Genomic DNA, 25,781 nt, shown 5'->3' with positions numbered 1-25,781 from the left:
ATTTCATGTTCTCTGCCTGCTGTAGTAAATCATTCAGCAAGATTTTCAGGGAAGGTTCTGTTTTGACATACTTTCTTAACCCCCACATATTTGAGAATGTCTTCCAAGTTGCCTTTGTACAGAAATGAAGCTTTGCAGGGTATAAATTGGTTCAAAATCACTTTCCCTTAAAACTCTGTAGATACTGTTCCATTGTCTTCTGGCACTTAGAGTTGCAAGAGAAAAATCTGAGTTCAGCCTGATTCTTGCCACTTTTAGGTAACTTGCTTTCTCTGTCTGGATACTTGTAGATTTTTTTCTTTATCCATGAAATTTAAAAATGTTGTCAGAATATGTCTAGGTGTTGCTTTCTTTTCATCAGATTTTAAAGGTATCCTGTGCACTTTTTCCATCTGTAGACCTAGTTTGCTCTTCAACTCTTGAAAGTTTTCTTCAATTAGATCCTTAATTATGTTTCAGTTCCATTTGCTTTGTCCTCTGTTATTCCTATCACATGTAGACTGTATCTCCTGGACTGGCCATCTAGGTCTCTCTTTTTCTCCTCTTTTTTTTAATCTTGATTTCTTCTGCCTTTTTCTTTGCATGCTATGAGACTTTCTCTTATTTTTCATTTACTTCATTAATTCTAAGACAATCTGGCTTGTGTATTTCTATCAACTCTCTGAATGTGCTGATACTTTTCAAGCTCTCTGATCTTCTCTATCACTGAATATAGTTGTTAAACCCCTATATTATATGATTCTTAAAGCTTTCTATACCTTCTATTTCTGGTACTATATCCATTTCAAGAGGAGACATTTTCTTGATTACTTAGTTCTGTTCCTTTCTTCTGAACTGCAGTATTACAACCTTTTCAATAGCTCTTCTTAACAACCAGAACCAAAAATGAAGATTCAGTAAGAGAAACTGATCTGAAAAATTCCTCCTACATTCCCCAGCTTTTCCCTACTGCTGACACCAATCTGTGTATTAAATGGTCTCATTCTTCCCCATATGTGTGTTCTAGGCCTTTGGTCTCATTTTGTAAATTTGTTCCTCATGCCAGAAAACTTCCATTGTATTCTGTCCATGTGAAATTTATAATTAAGATAATTTAAAATTTTTAAATTTTATTTAATAATATAGAAATGTATTATGACGAACTCTTGAAAACAAAAATGTTCTTAATTATCTGTTTTAGAAAATTCAAAACTGTCCCAAGAGAAGAGATGCAGGAAAGGAAGTAAGGAAAAAAACTTAGATCATAATGAGCAATGAATTTTGAGCTTGATTTCAATCCCTATAACAAAGTCGGTTTAAGAAAATGAATGATAGTTACATATTTAACAAGTTACACAATATATAAAGAATATTATACCCTAAAAGACTTATTAAAGTTAATGTTTGATTAAAATATTTACATCAATAAAGACTGCTTAATAGTTTTTTTTTTGATTCTTTAAAAAAAGATCAACAAAATTTGCAAAACTTTATCTAGATGGACCAAGAAAAAAAGAGAGAAGTTAAAAATTACTGAAATCAGAAATAAAGCAGGGGTATGGTACAGCAGTTGCTTCTTCTATTATGCTGGAGTGGACTTTGAGGAGAAAGATGTCCTCTTCTTTTTGTGGTTTCTGCTGGTGACTCTCCTTGTGTCACTGCAGTTGGGTGTCTGACAGTCTGCCTGCACGGTAGCTGTGGCTACTACTATGGCACCCAGCTACTTTTGCAGCAGCTATGGCTGTGGCAGTGGCTGTGGTGGGCCACCCGTGAGGAAGTGGTGTTTTTGGAGCACTACTTGACTATTTCCTGGTGGAGGATGCTGCCCTCCGCCCCTACCTAAGACCCTGGGTGTGATCTGTTTCTTTCCTGCATCTGGGAGGAGGGGGCTCAGAAATGAGCACAATTACAGTCGAAGGAGAGAAAGAGAGGATAATAAAAGAACTTTATGCTGCATCTAGTTTTACAAAATAGCACTCCCAACTTCTCCCATGTAACAGAAAGACAAAAATAAAAACACTAGAAATTTGAAAATAAGTTGCTCTTATTTTTTCTTAAGCTATGGACGATATTTTTTTCCCACAAAAAATGAAGGTAAATAAATATTTTTTTCTTTCCTTTATTCTATGGAAACCCCCCCTGCTAATTTGGAAGTTTGATTTTAATTTTCTGAAAGAGAAAAAGTTTATATTAAAAATACTTCCTTTATATATCATATATCACAGTTAAGATGGACAGAATATAAATTTGAAAAAGTATTTATTTATTTATTTATTTATCTATCTATTTATTTATTTATTTTTAAATGTTGTTGGTGGTTTCAGATATTTCTTAGCAAACTAAAATGACATGGAAAAAGAAACTAGTACCTCTGGCTATTTCCAAGACAAAGGTCACCTTTCAAAACTTCTATCATCAAAGTGTGGATTTTATCTACCTAGAATTTTAAATTAAACTCAGAAACAATTGAAAAGTTAGTGCAGACTGTATTCTTTAATGCAGTTTTCTTGACAATGCATATAATGCATATATATTTTCACATATATAAAGCTCACTTTCCCCAAGGTATTGTATAGTAGTGTCTAAGTGGGGATTCTTGCAGTAATTTAGACTGTTGTTTTATGGATATGTTTTGCATTTAAGATATCGTTTTATCTATTTACCATTTAGTTTATGAATTCTTTGACAGTGTTACATAATCAAATTTTAGAAAACAGCAGATCCATTACGTAATCTCTTTTCCCATTTATTTATCTTAGTAAGACTTACAACTCAAATTATGTATTTTATTCCTACCATCTCCCACCTTCCTTATTTATCCTTAATCATATTTAAATGTGTGCAATTTAAAGGGGTGTTCTGATATTTATCCAAATCTTTATTTTTTTTCTTGGTAAAATGTTAACACACTTTGCATCATTTCACTTATTTAGTCTTTTCACACAACGCTGACAGCCCCAAATTCTATATAGAAGCCATTGCTCTTCAGTCATACCTCATATATCTGGCATTATTGGGAAATGAGGTTTCCACATGATAGAATTTTCCAGATAATTCAGCTGAATTTGGCATGGTTTGTTGAGTGCCTACCATGTGGCAAGTGCAGAGGACATAAGGCAGAGTAAATAAGACCTCAAAAGCTCATAGCCTGGGGGCTAGGGGCTGTGGTGGGCCTGCCGCACACAGACTTTAATAAATATAATACAATGTGCTAAGTGCTATGATGTAAGCATGTACGAAGTGTTGTGGAAATACAAATGAAGGGAAAATTAAGTCTTTATTTGGAAAGGTGAGGGACCTTAGGGGAAGCCTCTGAGAAGAGTTTACCTTTGAGTTGAGCTTTTCAAGATGAGTTGGAACTTTCTATGGGCAAAAGGGAGAGAGAGAGAGAGAGAATATTTTAGAAGAAATATTCCTAAGTGTTAAAATATTTATATGCATAATGAATTAAATAATACAAATAAAATGATCAATGCCAGTATTACTACTAATAAGAATAGCAGCCAGCACTTTTGCATTTAATGGACACTTTCCATGTGTCTGGCGCTGTGCTAAGTGCTTAACTTGAATTAAATTTTTCACAAATATATATATTTATATATTCCCCAAAGAAAATGTGCTATGTATAAGCCAACCTTTTCCTAATGCTCTGCTATGAATGTAAATTTCTGTCCTCTATTGTAAACACATTTTAAGCTAGCCTGCTCGATGTCATTAGTCACCTTCACTACTGGGATATATTTAGTTAAGCTGTCATCGTTCCAGTTCACAGTCAGCTCCATATTTACATCATCTCCCCACTCCTGCTTCTCTAAGATTTGTGATTCTTCTGTGGTCAGACTTAAAAATGTACATAGACAATTTCCACTCAGGAAGATTTCCTGGGGTCTTGAGAACAGCATTGCAGAGCAGGACACTCAGAGGGTAGATGATGTTGTCTCTAAAGCATATAGGACAGTACACAAGCAAAGCTTGCATTTCTTCAGTGTGCAGGGGTCACGCTCTATTTCTATGGTTCTCAACGGAGGTGATTTGGATGCCTAAAAGACACCTAACAATGTCTGGAGGCATTTTTGCTTGCCAAAATTGGCCATAGCAGTTGTGGGGAGGCTGAATATATGCTACTGACATCCAGTGGGTAGATAAGCTGGGGCAGTGGTGTGGATAGGGTTGCCGCTAAACTTTCTAAAATGAACAGAACAGCCCCTCCGCACTATGAAGAATGATTTGATCCAAAATGTCCATAATACCAATGCTGAGAAATCTTGCTGTATTTGAAGATTTAAGTAATAAACCTAAAAATGGGAATAATTTGTGCCATAAAACAGTACATCAGTTAATTTTTCTTTAACTATTTCATATTTTGGGTCTTAAGATTCATAGTATGAAAGAGCTCTTAGGAACTTGTCCTGGGTACATTACTCATTCACTGGGGGTGTGAAAGTGGTTGGACTATCTATATCACTGTCTCATCTCTTTTTTTTCTTGTTCAATGAGGGGACCTCCTGTGTATATACCTGGTAGCACCTGTTTAGGTTTCTCTGCAGGGGAAAAATATGGGGTGATGTAATGCCAGGAAAGTTGCTAAATATTAGAAAATGTCTTGGCAATTTAAAAAAATTCTGCAAGCATGAAAAAGTGATTGAATTTTCTTAATGGGAATTCAGCTTGTTTTTCTACTTTTGTCATGCTTTTCATTCAATTTTATCTAATGTTACTATTTTCCCAATTTTCATCTGTACCTTTTAAATACAACATAGAATCAGATATTATGAAAATTGACACTCAATGAGATTTACAGAATTTTTATAATTTCACATTTGTTTTATGAAAAAAATACCACTTGAAAACACAAATCAGCAAACAAATTCAAATTCTAACATTGTTAAGCTAAAGCTGCTCATGAGAGAAACTTTTGACATTATAAACTCCAGAGAATGCCATTTATTAATTTGTAGTCTCTTGTTAATGTGCTCAGTACTAGAGCTATAGATTGGGTTCCTTAAATGACATGATGGTATTTATGCCAAATACCCAGAGAAAGATGTGTGCTTTCTCTTTGGGTGGCCATCATTACATTATTACTGAACTTGATAAGCTATTCAAAGAAAAACAAAGATGGAAGGAGGTGTAATAGTTATAATAATAGAAACTTAGGGAAAAGTCACTGTCGACTGTAAGGTTCATGCTTCATGGAAATGCAGTAGTATGGCAACTTTTCATCTAAAATTTATCTGTGTAGTTCCTTGCCAATTCCGCAAAGCTTTTTTTGGCCAGATTTAGTGCTTTGTGATTAGATGGTACAGTGACAATGTACTTGGTTAACTACCCTTTTCTTCCCTTCTCTCTCCATAAAATATATACATTAGCATACTTCAAAAAGCTCATAAAAAGATTTGTATTCTCTTTTCATGTTACTTTTCCACAAACTTTGTAAAGTACTTTTGTATATATATGTATATATATATACACACATACACACACACACACATATATGCATACATACATATAATTGAAATGAAAACTCACATACAGAAAAATACACATACACATATATGCATACAGACATATAATTGAAATGATAACAACTAGGTGAATATTTATTTTTAATTATCTTTTATTGTTGATTATGTAAATAACTTTAACTTCTTTTTGATGTTTTCAACTTAATGTTTTTCCTCTAATTGAATTTAGGAGTGAAGGTTTATTATGGATTAAATATTAATAAATGTTCCTAAAGTTAAAGAAAATAAGTGAATTCCTTTGTCCAAAACTTATAATGTCCAGGTTATTAATGAACTTTTATAATTAAATTGCATAAATCAGTTCTGCCTCTAAATATGCCATCCAGCATAACGCATACAACTTATTATCACACACATGCTGTACGTGTGTTTTGATAACAAAATAGCAATTATAGTAATTTGTATGACACTTTTATTTGTATATCTTTTTTATCCTTTCAATAGATTTATGAAATAGAAATTATTTTAATCTTCATTTAAAGAAGAAACAGAAGTTCAGGAAGGTGACTTTATAGGACATAATTATTTTTCTAACACTAAGCAAAGCCTAAGTACAGCAAATCATTGTTGAAATTAAGCAAGCACCAACTCCATCTATAATTATGGTCCCTGGCTTCATGAAGGTAGACTTTAAAAAAATTTTCTTTATTTATTATTAGCATATTCATTTTTACAAATCATGATGTTTCTTTATGCCCTTTGCCTGACCTATCACTTCCCCACCCCCTCCCTCCCTTCCCCTCTTCTCCTTAGGTTTGTTCTCTCCTTCTGAAAGTTCAACGTATTGTTGTGGTCTTTTCTTTTATATTTTTCCTTCATTCCTTCCTTTCTCCTTCCTTTCCTCCCTATCCTCCCTCCCTTACCTCCTTCCTTACTTCCTACAGCCAGATATGAGTGAGAACATGTGGTATTTCTGCTTCTTTGTCTGGCTTATTTCACTTAACATAATTTCCTCCAGACTCATTCATATTGTAGCAAGTGGCAGAATTTCATTCTTTTTTATGGCTGAGTAGTATTCCATTTCTTTATCCAGTTGTCCATCAATGGACACTTAGGTTGGTTCCATATTTTGGCTATTGTAAATAGAGCTGCAATGAACATGGGAGTGCAGGTATCCCTTCGACATGATGATTTCCATTCTTTTGGATCTATACCCAGTAGTGGTATTGCTGTATCATACGGTAGCTCTATCTATAGTTGTCTGAGAAACACCAATACTGTTTTCCATAATGGCTGTGCTAATTCACGGTCCCACCAACAGTGCAGAAGATTTCCCCTTTCCCTGCATTCTTGCCAGCATTTGTTATTCTCAGTCTTTTTAATAATGGCCAGTATAATGGGAGAAAATATTTGCAAACTATACATCCAACAAGGGATTAATTTTCAGAATATACAAAGAACTCAAGCAGCTATACAGCAAAAAAACAAATAATCCAATTAAAAAGTGGGCAAAGGAGATGAATAGACATTTTTCAAAGGAAGACATACAAATGGCCAACAGGTACATGAAAAATGCTCAGCATCACTAGTCATCAGAGAAATGCAAATGAAAAGCACCGTGTAGTTAGATTTATAGTGTGGCTCTTTAAAGCATGCATGAGTCCCACACCTTCTGCTTGAGTAATGAGAAAATACCAGTAAGAAATGTTTGTTAATCATATTTAAAAACAAGCAAGCAAATTTATGTGCCATGAGTCTCATGATATAGTACTCTTAATACAATAAATTTCAACAAAAGATAAATGGGGGTCCTATCAAGGATCCATTCAGTACGTACCAGTTTATCCAATGCCTCTTGGTAAAAAGTGATTTTATTTACAAAGAACTTTTGCATTTAAACTCCAAGGATAGTGTAACAGAGAGGAAACTAAGCATGCAGTTATTTTAGATGATTTTCAGTATTGTTTATACTGACATGTTTCTTTTTGTGTTAAAATAGTGTGAGCTATGTGATATTTCTCTTTCTGTGACTGACCTGTTTCACTTAATATAATTTTCTCTGGTAGTATTTCATTCTTTCTTATAGCATAGTAGAATTCCATTGTGGAGATATAACAGTTTCCTTATCCATTCATCTGGTGATGGACATTTGGGCTGGTTCCAACTCTTGGCTATTATCAATAGTGCTGCAATAAACATCGGAGCATGTGTTCTCACTTATTTGTGGGAGCTAAAAATAATTAAATAAATAAATACACAAACAAATAAAGGGCGGGGGGAAGAAGACACAACAATCACAACAATTCCTTGAACTTGTTAAGACAAGTGAACAGATATGATGTGGGGGGGGGGGAAGAGGCATGGGTAAAGTGTCATGAAAATCAACTACGATGTACATTGAGAAGTTAAAATTTAAAAAAGTATTTAAAGAAACATGGCAAAAGTTCTATAATCTTAGTAGAGAAAGCTATCCAAACTATGACACAAAATCCAGATGATATTTTTAAAAAGATTGATAAATTACATTAAATAATGGATTCCATAACTTGGATTCCACATAGAGGAATTAAAAAAAAAATAGTGTGAGATATTCAATGTCCTAAATATAAATTTATATGCATCCTATAAATAGCTTAATGTTTATTGCATTAATGAAAAATCTCTCTACTTAATTCTGTTTGTGCTTACTCCCCAAAATTTCACACTACTTCTCTCTTTCATATCTTAACCAAGTTCACTGATGTAATACTTGGCTTTCAATCTCTTCACTTTCTCATATTTTTCACCCCTCAACCCATTGCAATTTGGTTTCCATAATTCCACTCAATTGATAATCCTCAAACAGCCTCCTTGCTACCAGATTTTATGCATACTTTTTCTTTCTTTCTATTCTCTTCAGTAATTGATATTGCTGAGCACTTCCTATTTAATATGTGAAATATCCCAAGGAAGGGAGTGTATTAATTTCTTAGGGCTGTCATAACAAATTACTGAAAACTTCAATGGCTTAATAAAACAGAAATTTGTTCTCTTATAATTCTAGAGGCTAGAAGTCCAAAATCAAGGTGTTGGCAGGGCCATTTACCCTCTGATACCTGCAGGGGAGGATCCCGCCTTGCCTCTTCCAGCTTTTGGTGGCCCCAGGTGTTCATTGGCTTTGTGAGCATGAATCCAATTTCTTCTTGTCTTTGTATGGCCATCTTCCCTTTGTGTGTCTCTATCTCTGTGTCTCTCCTCTTCTTATCAGTATACAAGTTGTATTGGATTAGGGCCCACATCATCTTAATTTAATTATATTTGCAAAGACCCGATATCCAAGTAAGAACACATTCATAGGTACCAGGGATTAGGACTTCCACATATTTTTTTGGAAGATACAATTCAACCCATAACAGGGGGCAAATCAGTTAGTGTCTGATAAGAGAAATAGAACCACTGTGAGCAATAAGGAATAAGGAATTTGTTATAGGGATCTGACTTTCTGCAATCATTGGACCTCGTTAAACAGTTCGTGTAAGGCTTTTGCTACTGCATCCGGTTTGGGGTCTGAAGTTAGTAGCACAGGCAGATGGGAATGAAAATAGATGTAGAGTTGGAAAAGACATAGAGAACTACAACCTTCCGGGATAAGCTGGAACCCTGAGGACAAATTGAAACCCATGTCCATCTCTAATGCCTCGTGGCCTCCGACTTCAATGATGTAGGTGACCTACAGGCGAAGCTGGTGTGCTTCACCATGAGTTTTGCATACGCTTTGTCCAGGATGTAGGAAAGCTGAAGGAAGGTGATCTTGCAGGAGGAGTTGTGGGTCAGGATTTAGAGAAGTTGATGAAATTGATATCCAATGGAAGCTGGAAGAGCTGCAGGCCCAGCTATTCCCAACGAGGTGAGCCAACACATCAGTGACAATGTACGTGAGCAGCAGGAAAGCCTGGCCCTTGACAGTCTTTTAATCATAAAGTTGGCTCCTGCTTCCCTTTCACTATCTACCTCCTGTGTCAATTTCTCTGATAGTTAACACAGAACCAAACAGGGAAAAGACTTCTGGGATTTGTAGTTCCAGTTTAGTTAATATGGCAAAGCACAAAGCGGCAAGCGTCCACCCTTGTCAATTTGGTGCCATACACACCTTTTATAACCATTTATGACTATCAATAAATAGAATTGCAAAGTAATTCTTCTGCCTTTTAATCCATCTTTTTAAATTTTAGTGTTTATTTGTACATATTTGTGAGGTACAGTGTGGTGTTCCTTTTTTTTAGATGCATATTTTCCTCTTTTTTAAAAATTTAATATTTAGATAGAAAATTATTTTTCTCAATGTACAAATGAAGGAAAACATCACAAATTAAATTTAAAGTCAGTTGATAAGGAATAAATTTAACACACAAAGATTAACATCTTTAATGCATAAAGAACTCTTAAAAATGAATTAGAAAAATTGTAACAGATGCTTGGTGAAGGACATGAGCAGACAAGTCATACACCTCAAAGAAACACACATGGCTAATAAATGCATTCTAAGATGTTCTAGCAGGCATGGGTGGGGCCCACGGACCTAGGCCTCAAGATCCCGGGCATGCTCCATAGCTTGCCTGGTTGTGGGTGGGTGGGGGTAGGGCGGCCCACCCAGTGTGTTGTTTTAATACATGTGTGTACTATACATTGATTCACTTAGGGTAGATAGCATAGCTTTGTGCCCGTTAATTCACCACTCACCCCCCTTCCCCTCCTGGCCTCTAGTAGTCATTATTCTGCTTTCTACTTTTATGAGAACCACTTTTTTTTTTAGATTCCATATATGAGTGAGATCATGCAATATATTTGTCTTTCTGTGCCTGGCTTACTTCACTTAACATGATGGTCTCCAGTTTCATCCATGTTTCTACAAATGACAGGATTTCATTTTTTAAAAATAGCTAAGTAGTATTCCATTGTGTGTGTGTGTGTGTGTGTGTGTGTATTACACCACAGTTTTTAAAAAGAATCCATTCATCTGTTGATTGGCATTTAAGTTGATTCCATCTTTCTATCTCTTGGCTATTGTGAATGGTGTCGCAATGAACATAGGAATGCAGGTGTCTCTTTGATATATTGATTTCATTTCCTTTGGGTATATACCCTGTAGTGGGATTGCTGTGTAATAAGGTAATTCAATTTTTAGTTCTTTGAGGAACCTCTGTATTGTTTTCCACAATGTCTATACCAGTTTACATTCCTACCAACAATGTAGGAGAGTTTTCTTTCTCTGCATCCTCACCAGCATTTGTTATTATTCGTCTTTTTGATAATAGCCATTCTAACCGGAATAAGATGCTATCTCATTGTGGTTTTAACTGGCATTTCTGTATTGATTAGTGATGTCAAGCACCTTTCCATGTGCCTGTTGGCCATATTATGTATTCTTTTGACAAATGTCTGTTCAGGTCTTTTCCCCACTTTTTAATTGGGTTATTCGTTTTTTTTGCTGTTGAGTTGTTTGAGTTCCATATTTATTGTGGATATTAGCCCCTTTTCTGATGCGTAGTTTGCAAACACTTCCTCTCTGTAGGTCATCTCTTCATTTTGTTGATTATGTCCTTTGCTATTTAGAAGCTTTTTAGTTTGATGTAGTCCCATTTGTCTATTTTTGCTTTAGTTGCCTGTGCCTTTGTAGTCTTGTCCAGAAAAGTGTTGCCTATTCCCATTTTGTGTAGCATTTTCCCTATGTTTTCTTCCATAGTTTGGGGTCTTAAATTTAGATCTTTAATCCATTTTGAATTGATTTTTGTGTATGGTGAGAGATAGAGGGCTAGTTTCAATCTTTTGCATGTAGTTAATCCATCTTTGGATGTTATTTATTCCTTTTCTAGCTGAGCCATACTCCGCCTTTGATATGCTGTAACTTCAGTACTGAAGTATGAGGTTAGCTATTATCAAAACCACTTATACTAGATGGTAGATGGATGGGAAAGGAAAGGGAAAATAGAGAATTGGTTAAAATATACACAAATACATTAACATAAAAAAAAGGAAGGAAATACCATAATATCATAGTCTTCATTTCTGCAACTGATCACATGGTTATAGCTGGTATTTATAATTTTCTTCTTCCATTATGCAATGCATATCTTCTTTGTTTTAGCAAGCCTTGCTGCTGGTCATTTATCCTTACCTAGTGAGATAAACCAAACATTAATTCTCAAAATGTCTGGGCCATTTTCAGTAATGCCTGCATTGAGCTGTAGTTTTCCACTGAACTTTGTCAAATGATGGGGGAATACTAAGAGGTGTTCCAGGCAATCGCTTGTATTCCAGGGATACCTCTTTTTATCTGTATTGTGATAGTAGCAGTCCAATTTCTCCTTTTTAAGATCATTCGTCCCACATAGTATAGTAATATCTTGTTGGCTTGTTGATTTACTGGCATGAGGACCCCAAAGTGCTCAGGTGGCTGGTTCAACTTCCAGTTTAATAGAATCTCTGCTTTGGCCAGTAGTGCCAGTATTGCACCATTGGGAAAAAAGGGCTACAGACCAACACAGACCAATGTTTTGGGGGTCTGTATCAAAAATTTTACTAGGTAGAACAGGTAGAGTGAGAGGATCACTCCCATTTCCACCCTTTGATTTCCAGACCCATGAAATACATGGCTATGAGAGAAACAGCCATATTGACTATATTGGTTGCTAATTCAAATTGTACAAAGCTTCCTGAAGGACATTAATCCATTCTTGTAAGATATTGGTACCCAACTGGTGGCATAACTGAGTCTTCAAGTGGCCATTCTCCTGTCCTATTGGGCCAGCTGCTTCAAGGTAATGGGAAACATGGCAAAACCAGTGAATTTCAAGAGCATGAGCCCATTCTGCACTTCATTTGCTATAAAATAAGTTTGTCAATCACAAGGAATGCTGTGTGGAATTCTGTGAATAAGAAAATAAAGCATCCTGAAAATACATGGGTAGTGATTTGGGGAGAAGTATCATGTGCAGAGAAGGCAAATTCTAATCCAGAGTGCTTATTCCAGGGAGAACAAAGTACTGACCTTCCAGTACTGAAGTAAGTAGCTCAATACAATCCCCCAAACACAAGCTGGCTGTTAAATCCCCCTGGAGAATGCTGCTGTAAGGATTTATTGTAGAAATCTGACCTTATGCAATTGTGGATCTAAACAGTTTACGTAAGGCTGTTGCTCTGTATCTGATGCTGGGCCTAAGGACCACAGGGCAGATAGTCAGAAAGGAAAGGTGGACGTGAGTTGAGAGAAACAAGAACAAATCAGAACCTGTGAAGATAATCTGGAACCTGTGAGGACAAACGGGAACTTACCCTCAAGCTTTCAACTTCAGTGATACAGGTGATTTTCTACCACATCCTTGCTCTTAGAGGTGACTGCATGCCTTGCCCTCGGTTCTGAGGGACTGAATAAGGAGAATTAGTAGGATCTGAACAAATTGCAGGCCCAACTGCTGCCCCACACTGATAAGGTAAACCAGCAGATCTCAGCAATATGCCTAACCTGCACTAATGCTTGATCATACAGTAAGCAGTCTTCCAAGCAAAAATGTGGCTACTGCTTCACTTCTACCTTCCAAATGTTACCCGAATTTCCTTTGCAGCTAACCCTAATCCAGAACCATGCAGCTTAGTTGAAGTGAAATAGTATAAAGCCACCATAGAAAGCAAATAAATGTTAAATTGAAAGAGGGAATAAGTGAATGAATAGATGGATGGATGTGTGAAATGTCTCAGGTCACTTCCTTTGCTTTGCTTCTATCTATCTTAAGCTAGTGGCTCAGCTCAAACTTTTATTGCTTCACTCAAAAAACCAACGATTTTTCAAGATAAAAAAAGCAATTGCATTATGGTTTTGGACTAAAGGGAGCTATTATATTATAAGAGAAAGTGTTCTGAAGATGGAATATAAAAACCTGGGTCCTAGTCCTCCAATTAATTGGCCGGTTGACCATGGGAAATAATTTGATTTCTCTTTAATTTTTCCTATTTCCAAAAAATGCTTTGGCTAAGTAATTTATATCCCACTTAGTTATGGTATTCTGTGATTTATTTTGGTCACTTTCAGAGGTAAAACCCCAGTCTAGCTTACTTAACATCAGACATTCTTGGCCATAATTTTTGTCTTACAATGAGAATATTCCATTTATTCAGCTGAATATGCAGTAGAGAAAGTTAACATTTCAAACATGCATTGTGTGCTACTAGGCATGTTTTCATTCTTTATATGCCTAATTATAAGGAGAACATATTATCATAATATAATTATATAAAATGATATTCCCTTTACTCATAATGAGACAAATTGTAGGAGACAATTAAATATTTATACACTTGGATTTCTGTATAGACATAGATCTATGATAAATGCACTTAAAATAGTCAAAACTATAATAGATTCTCAATATAATGTGTATTTTAAATCACGTCTTAATTTAAAATGATTCATTAATATAGTCGTATTCCTTGTTTTACTCTCAAAATACACATCTGATAACTTTTTTCAAACTTATCTCATGCATCTTTGACATTATTCTATTTATTTGGTGAGTTTTCCAAGCTAGGAGGAAAAGGAAGTATTTGGTTGACATTCTACCATACTGTGACTCTAAACTGTCCTCAAAATCCAATTCAAGTAGAAACTAAATGAATCTTTTCATTGCTTGTCCTATGTCTGCAGTATCTCAAACTGAATCCTGTATCGGATATGAAGAAAGTGTCTGCAATCTTCCTCTGGTAAACACTATAACTGAAATTGTGAAAGGAGAGTAACATGTATATATTTCAGAGTAGGGTAGCTAGATGACTTAATTGATCATAACACATTTATTTTAATTTATCTAGGTGAATGGAAAAACAGTATATAAATCAAGCTAAAATGAAGAAATGAAGATGTAGTTTCTAAAACATTGACTGAGTATATTTTTACTTCATTTCAGTTAAAAATAGTTCAATTTTCAATTTTAGATATTTTCCTAAAAACATAATATATCCACAATTTATTCAAAACAAATTTTCTTTTACATTTTGTGAATCACCTTTTAAGTGACTTCTGTGTTATAGATAGATGGCATGTGCAGTAGAATAGTATTTAACATAGCTTATTATAACAAAGTTTTGATTTTCTCAGTATAAATCATATGCTCTTAAGCAGATTCAGCACAGTATAAAAGGTCATAAAAATGCACAACAGTGTTATATCTACTCTATCCTGAAGGAGTTCCAGTGCTTTACAATTAACCTGAGCCTCAATTTCACCGATATGAAAGAACTGTTGTAAATATTAAATGTCAGAAATAGGTAACATTTAGCTCAGAGACTGACTGTAGTAAGAAAATAATAAATAAAATAATTCATTATACTTCAACAATTATTCATACATTTGTAAATTTAATGCTAAAATTAAGATTCAAACATATATATATGCATTGTTAATAACAGTAATACTGCAGATTATCCTAGAACATATAAGCTTGTATCCACAGCTATTATTGTCACCAGGGGACTTATACTTGCAAACGATTCACAGCTATTACTGTCACCAGGGGACTTACACTTGCAAAAGATGTTAAAGCAAATCACTGTGGATTGTATCACTCAGCACATGGGATTTATCCCTTAATCCAATGGTGCACTCTGTGACTCTCTCTTAGTCTTTGGTATCCATAACATAATTATATAATGAAAAATGAAAAATATTAGAAAACTATCTTTAAAACAGATACTTGAATTACATCCTACTGATGCTCCATCCTTTGGCAATCCACATGCATCCAAACTGGAGCAGCTACTTTCATCTCTGTCTCTATTCAGTTTAATAGTTTGTTTCCAGGGCTACTTACAGATGGTGGTTTGGGGAATGTTGATGACCAGGCACCAAATTAAGACCACTAAGTCAGTTTGTAAAGGCCAGTGAAAAGCAGGAAAGTGGAAATTGCTTTCAGATATTACTAATCTGCACCAGGTTTGGCCTGGAAGCCTAGCAATAAAGGTTCTGTATCTTATTACTCATCACTTGAGTCGCTTGTTCCCCTGTTCTTTAATTAACTCCTGTTATTTTAAAGAGTGCTTTTGGAATGTTTTCACTTAAGTATAGGAAATGATGATCTTCATTCAAACCTTTAACTTTTTTGTTCCTTTTCTCCGTAGGGATGCAGATCTGTTCCTGTTAGACACAAGAAAGGCCCAAGCTTTAGATGTGGGTTGGCTTGTCTTTGATATCACTGTGACCAGCAATCATTGGGTGATTAATCCACAGAACAATTTGGGCTTACAGCTCTGTGCAGAAACAGGGGATGGTAAGCACTAAATTTCATATGCTTTTTGTTGAAGCTTGTTTTTGACACATTGAGAATTACTGCTTTTTATGTGATTTAACAATTTACGTTTTATAGTTATGTTGTATAAGGTAGCACATTCCATAGGTTAATGCAATGTATTAATTAGTTAATAGATATATGGACACATGTATCCAACACACATTTATTGTCAGGCTCTTGGGGGTGGAAGGAGGGTAAAGAAGAAGTAGATGCTGCTCCTGCTCCCAAGAAATTTTTAGTCTAGTGTTAAAGTCCTGAATGTAAACAAGTAGCACTACTGTAATATAACAATATCAAAAGAAAGCTATATCCAAGAACAAAGTGCTAGGCTCTATGTATTGATTATGGTGGTGGTTATACAGCTATACAATTTGTAAAAATTTATAGAACTGTACATCAAAGAAGAGTGAATATTACTATATGCAAATTATATCTCAAAACCTGACTAAAAAAATGACAAATGTATATTTAAAAAATTGCTCAGGAAACAAAAAAGCTACCAATAATACAAGGGGGGAGAGAGGATGGGACTGAAACAAGAGTCATGAAAAGCTGCACAAAATAATATCAAGTTAGGCCTTAATGTATTGGAATATTTGGCCAAAGACAACTGCTCCAGAATCACCTGTGGGAGGGGTCTGAAAGAAATAATTTTTAGGAAGCTCCAGAAGAAGTATTCATTGAACACCTACTATGTGCCATGCGCTGGGCTAGATTCTAGAGATAGAATGGTGAGCAAATGCAGGTGGCTTCATGGGGTTTGCAGCTGAGTGGGGCTTGAGGTAGTAATCACACGATAACGTTAGTGAATGTGCATCACTACACACTGAGAAGAGTGCAATGGACTTGTGAGGACTGAACAGTCAGTGGATCTCACCTACAACCTGAAAGATAAAGAAAGTGTGATTGGGATGGAAGTTGGCAGGCAGGCATTTCAGACAAATGGAAAAGAATTTGTGGAGTCTGTGGCGAGAGGAACCTTGGCACGTTTGGTAAAAGGCCAGGGAAGCCAAGGGCAATCTGTTCAGAGCTTTGTTGGCCTTTGACCACTCATAGAACAAACATTCTAAATTCATATCTGGACTTCAAGGTGATTTAAAATTGTAGTTGCCATGATAGGAAGATAAAACATAATATATTGAATGGTGTGTTAGCTTAACTAGTAATTTTTAAATGTTCAGAAATACACCATGTGAATCTACCTTGTGCTCTTAACCCACAACCCCACAAAAGTTACAGCCAGGCCTAGGGAGAATAATCTTTAAAAGATAATTAATAAGAGGACATTCCTGATTTAAGTTATACTGCCTTTAGTTTTTCACAGAAACAGGCAAGAGAAATGTTAGACCTAGCGTCCACCTCACTTATCCTCCTTACTGTATTACACTAAAGCCTTGCTTAATAAATGATGGAGTTAAGTAATGGTTTGGTCTATCTTGAACCTGTTTCAGGGGGATTCATTCCTGTAGGCACTAAGACTTCACGGTGGCATTGTTTTACCTATAGCCATTTCCACAGCCTATGGATAATAAGCAATGTTGTGATCCAAGGTTTGTGTATATGGAATAAAGTTGACAGACACACATTAAATATATGATAGAGTTACAGTCTAGTGAAGGATTCATGTGCCTCAAATCCTGATCTAGAAAAAGGAAGTTCTTACTTGAATGTGTTATAGACAAAATTTCAGACCTTCCCTCCTCCCGCATATCTAGGCTTTTCCATAGACTTTAATTACAATGCTGATTTTTTTCATATAAACAAGTCAAATATTTTGGATTACAGGTTATTTTCCAATTATGGTTTTGAGATTATTGTTAAGGATAATGCTCAGAGTTCGAGCATTAGAAATGTGGACTGAGAAAAGCACATATTTAAATAATCTTGCAAGAATTCTTACAGCGTTAAACTACTGTACATTTATGGTCAGAAATGTGACTGGGAAATCGGTGCTGTGGGGGTGAACCAATCATCTCTTCCCTGGTATGTGGCCCAAACAAGAAAAATTAAATTAGTGGTATGTGCTTCTCCCAGTCTTCTCCTTGGGGATATGCTTGAAATGTCTAACTAAACAAATCAAGAATCTATGAAATATGATCAGCCTATTTCCTTTTAATTTCCATTCCCCCTCCCACCCCACATGAATTTTCTGAAGTTTCTCTCTTTTGTCTTTTTCACTCATCTCTTATATTGGTTCTCTCTTTCCTTTACTTATATAATTTAACTTCTATCTTGCTTTTAATTTATCTTTTTCTGCCTGAGAATTACTCTACATTTTGAATTCCCTTTCTCCCTGATGTATTTCTCTTATATTTCATGGGTAATTTTACTTTAAATTTCTATTGAATTGTTTATCTTTTTTTCTGAGCCTAAAATAAACTAATGTACCTCTCCTTTCCAAGGTCTCCAAATTCTTTACTATAGGGCTAGGTTTGAGATACACAGACTTCAGTTGCTTTTCTTTGTCTCTCTAATATTTTCTAATATGAAGGATATTTAAATGGTGAAATGTGCTTGGCTAGCTGGTCTTTTTGTGTTTAAGCAGTACTAAAAGAAGATTTTCAGCAGAGGTGGAGCATGTATGGGCTTGGGAAAGCAAGTAACCCTCCTGATACCTTAGTTTTATTAATCGCATATTAACTTCATGGAGTTTCATGTGACATTTCTCTATAAATATGGATAATGAGAGGTGTCAGCTTATTACAGCTTCACTCATTACTGCTGCTGGTGCTCTCAATGTGACATTGCTTCAGAGCCAACACACCATCTTTCATTTGGAGTAATGGATTCTGAATATCTTTACTTCTCAGCGAAAGGAACTGAAAATCATTAAAGCATGAAAGTCAGGAAAGTTTGCTTTCAAATTCATTTCTTCACTATTATTCATTTATTAATTGCCCAACATACAATTCCTGAGTATCTCTACATGCAAGACGGCATGTGAGCATATAGTTAAGGACAAATGGGACAGAACTGAAAGAGCCATGGTGTAGGTGGCTTTTAAGCTTGGGCAGCAGGAAAAGAATTCAAGAAACAGAGATGAAAAGGCAGGGAGTCATGGGGGTATGAGGAGCGGTGGTGAGGACAGGAGGAAGAATTCATTCCAGAATGAGAAAACAATGTGAGTAAATGCATAGAATGGCAACATTGCATGGTACATTCTGGAATAAGTTAATAGTCCAGAATTGGCTAGAAAACCTTTCTATATAAAATCTGGTTACACGTGCTATTAGGAAAGTGACCTGGAGACAAATCATGGAAGGAACATAAAATCTAAATCAAGCATAATATACTCATACAGCTTGATCACGAGTTATAAAAGAACTAGACTCATTGCTTTAATCAATCACAGTGACAACATTGTGATTACATGTTTGAATGAATTAGTTTCATGAAGTCATGGGATGTGTATCTCTTGTTCACAGTTGTATCCTTGGTTCTTGGCACAATGCAGGTCATACATTATTAAAAGCATCTTGAATGATCATTTAATGAGTTAGTGATTAGAAAGGTTCTGCAGGTCACTTGCCACTGAACATGTTACTCTTAATAAGGCATTTCAAGCTGTGAATTTTGGGTGGGATTATTACCCAAACCAGTTTGATGTAACACAGGAGCAGAATTTTGTAGAGCAAACCACAGTACAATAGTTAAATAGTACCAATCATAAGGTGAGAAGAAAGTCAGTGATATATATTATTAAATCTTGTTTATCTTACCCTTGTGAAGAAAAAATAGCAAAGAGGCCTAAATAAATTTTGGGAATCAAAAGGCTGCTGAAATCAAAAGTAGCATTTTGATTCCTCAGAGAGTCTGTGGAAAATATGTCCGTTTGTGAAATACTCTATTTACAATTTGACAATTGAACTCCAGTGGATTTGGCAAGAGAGCTTAAGGGTTTTTTATCGATCTTTTTTTCATGCCGAATGATAGCTCTCTTGAGCTCCGTATGTTTGTTTCTGTGAAATAAAGCAAACACATGAGCAAGCAAATAAAAAAGAAACACTGCTGCTTCTTAATGGCAAAATCTAATGATTCCAGAAAAGTTGTATCCAATTGTGCAGAATCAGGTTCAAAGTCGTAAGCACTCTCTCATGGTGGCTCACAAAACTGTGATAAAATAAGTACTATTTTTGTTTTTGACAGCTAATGAGTAGGCTTATGTCTGTCTTCTAATTTATTGTAAAATCCTCAGTTCCCTAAATTATAAAGATACCTTAATTATCTGACTTATTAGGTCGTTATTAACATCTAGGGTGATGATTTTTTCCTACACACGTATGAATACAATTTATTACAAAAATAGCAATTTACTCTCACTTTTAAGACTTGATTTTTCCTGCTAAACAATATAATTTTCCATAGCTTGATGCTTTCTATATTTTAAAACTTCCAAGTAAATTCTTTTTTTTTTTTTTTCAAACCTGGGTTTATAAAATAACTTAGAAATAGAAAAACAAAGGTAATATTTTTGGGTTCATTAGAATGTTTTTTTAAAGAATGTGTTTTCAGACATTTTAGGTTTGGCAATACTCAGAATGAATTTTGCCAGTGACTTTTCCCCTTTCTATTCAAACCCACTTACACATCAAGGAAAATTCAATCCGTATGTTTCTGATTCATTTGTATTCAAATCATCAAAATGTTGTTTTGTCAGAGTATTGTTTAATGTCCAAGAAACATTATGAGGTTCTTTTTTATAATAAGACTCTAAAAGCCATTACTTTTAAAAAACAAAGTTATGGTATAATTTCCAACCATATCATGATAAAATTTCAGGTTTAAAGTCAGAGATTTCAAAGTTTCATTAAATCTTGTACTCAAATCAAGAAAAAGAGATTTCAGAGGTATTAAACTATCAAATTAAATTCTGTTATAATTGGTGGTTAAATGTAAAATAAATTTATAGTTATTGCTTATAGATAACTTAGAATTTAAAAACTTGATATTTAATTTAAATGAGTAGGATAAACAGAATAGATAGCCCGATTCTGGAAATATAAATTCTAAGAAAAAATCATTAGGAAAACTAGACTAAAATCTTGGCTCTGATAAAATATTTGTTTTAGCCATAGCATCAATAAAATGAGTGAAATAGTAATTACCTTCCAAGGAATGTGAGGCTGTATTGGAGATAGTACCTGGCATATTGTAGGTCAGAAATAAATGTCTGTATGCTGAATTGGACTAGAAATTTTGCACAGAGACTTTTTACTTATATTAGTTCTGCATGGTATTCCTTTAACTCAGGATCAGTTCTTTCATTGTGAAGATTTTACAGATGATTTCAATGGTTTTAGATAAATTCACAAGCAATAGTACACATGGGGAAGGTAAGATTGATCTATGTTCTGAAACTTTCAGTTGGCAGCACAGTGTATAAGTGGCTATGTTATTAGGCTCATGTTCAATAACTTTGGTTGATAAAATGATTAATAGTAAGAAACTTTTAAATAAGTGTCAGCCTAAAGTATAAATACAATAAAAATGAACACTGAAAGAAATGTGTCATGATCAATTAATGCTTATATTGAGTGGGCATTCATAGGCACCACAGAATGTTAAATTATTAATACTTGATATTATAGTTTTTTGAGGCCTGTATTATTCCCTTTCTGTTGCTTATAACAGAATACTTGAAACTGGGTGATTTATAAAGAAAATGAAATATATTGCTTACAGTTTCTGAGGCTGGGAAGTCCAAAGTCCAAGGAACACAATCTGGTGGTGGCGACAGTGGCCCCTCATACTGCAAGATGGTGGAAGCAGAGAGAGACTAACTTCATATCTGCTCTTCTTTTAAAGCCCTCAGAACCATGCCCACGACCACCCTTTTTAATCCATTCACCATGGCATGTTCCTACAATTTAATCACCTCTTCAAGGCTCCATCTTCCAGTTACCATAATAGGATTTCCCACCCTCTTAACAGTCACAGAGGGGGCTAAATTTCTAATACATAAAACTTGGGGGACACAACTCAAGCTTCAGTGAGTTTTGGGGGAACATAATTCAATCCACTACAAGGCCCAACCATTTTACCTTAAAAAAAATGCGTTATTTTGGGGTTAACTAATTGCATCAATGAAAATAAGAGAAACAGCTTCTTGTCACCCAGTAGTTTTAGATACAGGGCTAATTTATGAAAGGTTGGCTTCCATTAATATTAGAAAAATTTTTCAATCCAAAGATACCTCAGTATAAATTACTAGTATTTGATTTAGTAAGCATATTCATAAGCTTGAAACATTAAAATGGCTTCTTACAAAGATAGTAAGATTACAAGCAGTATTTTGATCCTCACAAAACATATGGTTAAAGAAATATTGATAGTTTTTGCTAAAGAGTAGAGTCCAGTGGTTCCTAGTATACTCTGTGCAGATACTTATAGCAAACCACATAAAATCCCCATTATATAAATATTTCCCATAAAACAATAAAAAAATTGAAGAGACCTTATGAATTGATCAGAAGAACATCAGGGAAGATCTCCTTGGAACTCAAGGAAACAAGCCCTTGTAGCGGTTGACTCCTTCTCAGATTATAACTCATGCTGGTCAGCAGCTCTGTTTCCCAGATGTTGTAAAGAGGTAAAGTTTTACAGATTTTTCTGCTTGTGGTTCACAAGAGTTTTCTCTATTCCATTCTAGAAATTATACATATCACAGCTTTTGTAAAAATACAAACAATTTATTTCTCTTTTATTTTCACCAGGATTGTCATATAAACTTAAAAAAAAAAAAAAAAAACTCTTTAGTTATCAGGACAATTAAACTGAAAGTGGGTATTTGTAAACTTTACTATCCAGGATTTTGCCATGTTCTATACTGTTCAAACTGTGATTATTTTCTGTTCAATCCTGGAAATTGATAACCGTTACAGCTATGTTAATAATGAATGGGATTAGCCTTTTTATACAACCTTGAGATGTTTTTCATTCTCATTGTTCCTTACTTCGTGCAGAGTAATTTAATATACTGATACATTATTTCTTTCAAAACTGCTATATTCTATCATATCACCTAAGTATGCCCCATTAAAATCAGATTTTTCCAAAATTGCATGACATCTTTTGAATTAAAGTATATTCCTAATTAGAAAAATATATTCTAGTATCTAAAGTCCTCATGTGATTATACTTTTATACGTTACTAACTTTATATTCTTTTACCTTTATTAAATACAAGTATGTTTGTGTGAGAGATGAAGAGTTCTTAATGTAATATCTGCTTACATATAACAAACCCTGGAATCTGCTGTTTTAAAATGGAAGTATCTGGCTAAGCAAGCTTGCTGTGTTATCTTTCGGATCCCAAAGACAGTAATTTTTACTGCAGACAAAAATCTCCAAATTAAGCATCTGTGTTGTCAAATGACAATTTATCTGTGTCAAGAGTCAGATGATCTATGTGACCACTTAATCTGAATATCAGCTGACAGTGCTAATAAGTAGCAGGAGAAATTCAGAGATAAAGGGTGATATTTTTCTTTTTCTTTTGGTGTTTTGACTACAGTTTCTCATTATTATTTATCTAAGTTCAAAAAGTTGAATTATATCCACTTATCAGAGGATCTTTTAAACATTTTAAGATTTGATAATATTTTCTTCCCTTATCTGAACTTTATCTTATAAAGCAATTAAGTCCTTTTTGTTCATAAAACCATATGGCTCCCTTTTTGCTGAATTTATGGTGATGACAATTGGCTTCAAATGGATAGATGAGAGAGTCTACGTCCAAGAAACTGCAAGAATCACGTATCTTGCTAGAAGCTGTAAAAGGAAAAAGAAGCATATACTCTCATGATTTGTCCTAGATAAATATTATTATGAATAAGTAGTTCTTTATGTAATGTTTAATGTTAAGGATAATTAGAGCTTGACTTTTGGATTAATAGTTAGGAATAAATTAGGAGGATAGTTTAAATAGTTATTTTTAAACAGTTGAAGAAATAAAATGAATAAATAAAATAGGATTTTTTCTCCATAGTCCAGATGTTAAATCAATATGCAAAAAGGGCAGATTTAGGGCCCAGTACAGGAATGTACTTGAAAAAAATAGAAGTTAATGGCCGTAGAATTGTTTGTTATGTAAAGGAATGAGCTATACGTTACTGGAAGAATTTACCACTTAGTTGGCCTTTTGTCTAGGGATTATGATATTGCATAAGATACTTTCTGAGGTAATTTGCAAGGTTACTTACAACATTGCTACATTACAAAATGGTAAACTGATTGTAACTTGTAAGCACATATTTAGACTTTAAGCATTATACCTATATGAAGAGTCTTTCAAAAGTTTATGGAAAGATTTGTATTATCTTTTAATTCCATTTTTTTCCACAACTCTTTTGAAGTACTATCATATAAATACTACACAAAAGGAAGGTATAATGAGTGGGAAGGTATCATCTTAAAGGAGCCTAGTGTGAAATAGTTACATTCAAACCAAAACTCAAGATACTGTAAAAAGTCAGAGATAGAGAAACTGCTAAAGAGAAGCAAGAAAGGCTAGACATCTTTCAGTGACTGTGTGCATGTGTGTGTATGTGTGTGTAGAGAAAGAATATCCAGGTATGTACACATTCCCAAGAAATCGTGTAAGGAATAAAATATAAACCACTTCATAGTTGAAAAATCTATAATTATTAAGGTTTCTACAGAGCTCGTTTTACAATTGCCAGGATTATATTTTCTTTTATGTTAAGTGCCACAATAAGTTTCTTAGTGTCAAAGCAAAACATACAACTAAGTCTAAATTTTTCCATAACATTTTAGAGTGGCTTCTGTTTCTATCCTATTTCTGTAAAATTTCAAAAACATTAAAACATAACTTAATCTAAGGCAATGTATTAGTTTCTGAAAATCACTTTCGTATGAATCAAGCCTTGTATAGAGATTTAAAAGATGGCTAAAGGAAACAACTGCATTGGTCATTTTAATGCAAATGTTTAAAAAAGTGTCCATTGAGAAGAATTTTTATACATTTATGGTAAAAAATGATTAGATTTCTGCTGTAAATGGTTATGATATAGATTTTCCTTGGAATTTGAAATCAGTATTTGTTAATTTTCCAAACTCATGTGAGCTATGACCCATAGGTTTTCTAACTTGTATAATGTCTTAAAGGACATCAGAGAACATAAATCTTTCCTGTACACTTTAGTTTTTTGCCCTTTGCCCACTGCATAAAAATGAACAAAATCACCAATATGTCTTTCATGGCCACAGCAATCAAAAATAAATACGGAAGCACTGCTTAATTTCTACTTTGTTCAATGAGAAATCTCATTAATTCTCTTACAAGCTACATATGCTTTTCAAAAACTATACTTCTTGTATTTTCAAACTCACTGTATTTATCAAAACTTTTTATTTTCTGTCTACAAAAATATCTGCTTTTTTATACTCTGACTTGGTAATATCTTCCATACTAATACTTTATATTTTTTAATTCTACATGGTTCATCCAGGTTTTATTTCCTAGGTATATCTTTCTTCCATTTGTTATATGTATTTATATCATGTATTTGCTGTGATGGTCAATTGAAATCATATCAATAACACTAATGGAAACTAACATTTACTGTGGGCTTACTAAGAAAAAAGCCTGGAATGTGTACTTTTTTCTTCACTATCGTTATACCATTTTGTACATATGGAAACTTAGTCTTAGAAATCTAAAGGATCTTGTTCATAAATCTAAAAAATGACTTGTTTTCAGAGCCAGCCTCTTATATATTGACTCTTGCAAACTATATTAATCTTGTACAAATTCCAAACTGAAAATAAATGTATTTTTATAATTTCCCAATAAAACAATGTTATTAAAAATGATTATTATGGGACAAAATTGAATTTTATGTTGGATCTGTTGGGAATTACCTTTGGGGTTTTATATTTTCTGCCTGGAGTTCAATTGTTATCTGGCCCACAAAAAGTACCAGCATTTCTACCTATGTTTTGCTTTCTAAATCTAACAACTTCAATATTTCTTTTAGCCCCTTACACAATTATAGTTAAC

General features: G+C 34.3%; 1 protein-coding gene across 2 annotated transcripts in view; it reads left to right on the top strand.

Annotated features, from left to right (window-relative positions):
* Nucleotides 1–25,781, top strand: part of BMP5 (bone morphogenetic protein 5) — a 110,321-nt gene that overhangs the window by 58,048 nt on the left and 26,492 nt on the right. For both annotated transcript variants that reach the window (XM_063098025.1, XM_063098024.1), the window contains exon 3: nt 15,591–15,739. In XM_063098025.1, the coding sequence (XP_062954095.1) occupies nt 15,591–15,739 (149 nt within the window). The remainder of the gene's footprint in view (nt 1–15,590; nt 15,740–25,781) is intronic.

This window comes from Cynocephalus volans, chromosome 5 (genome assembly GCF_027409185.1).
Source record: "Cynocephalus volans isolate mCynVol1 chromosome 5, mCynVol1.pri, whole genome shotgun sequence".
Classification (NCBI taxonomy): Eukaryota; Metazoa; Chordata; class Mammalia; order Dermoptera; family Cynocephalidae; genus Cynocephalus; species Cynocephalus volans.
Note: the sequence above shows the minus strand (reverse complement) of the source record. Positions and strands in the feature narration are given on the sequence as shown.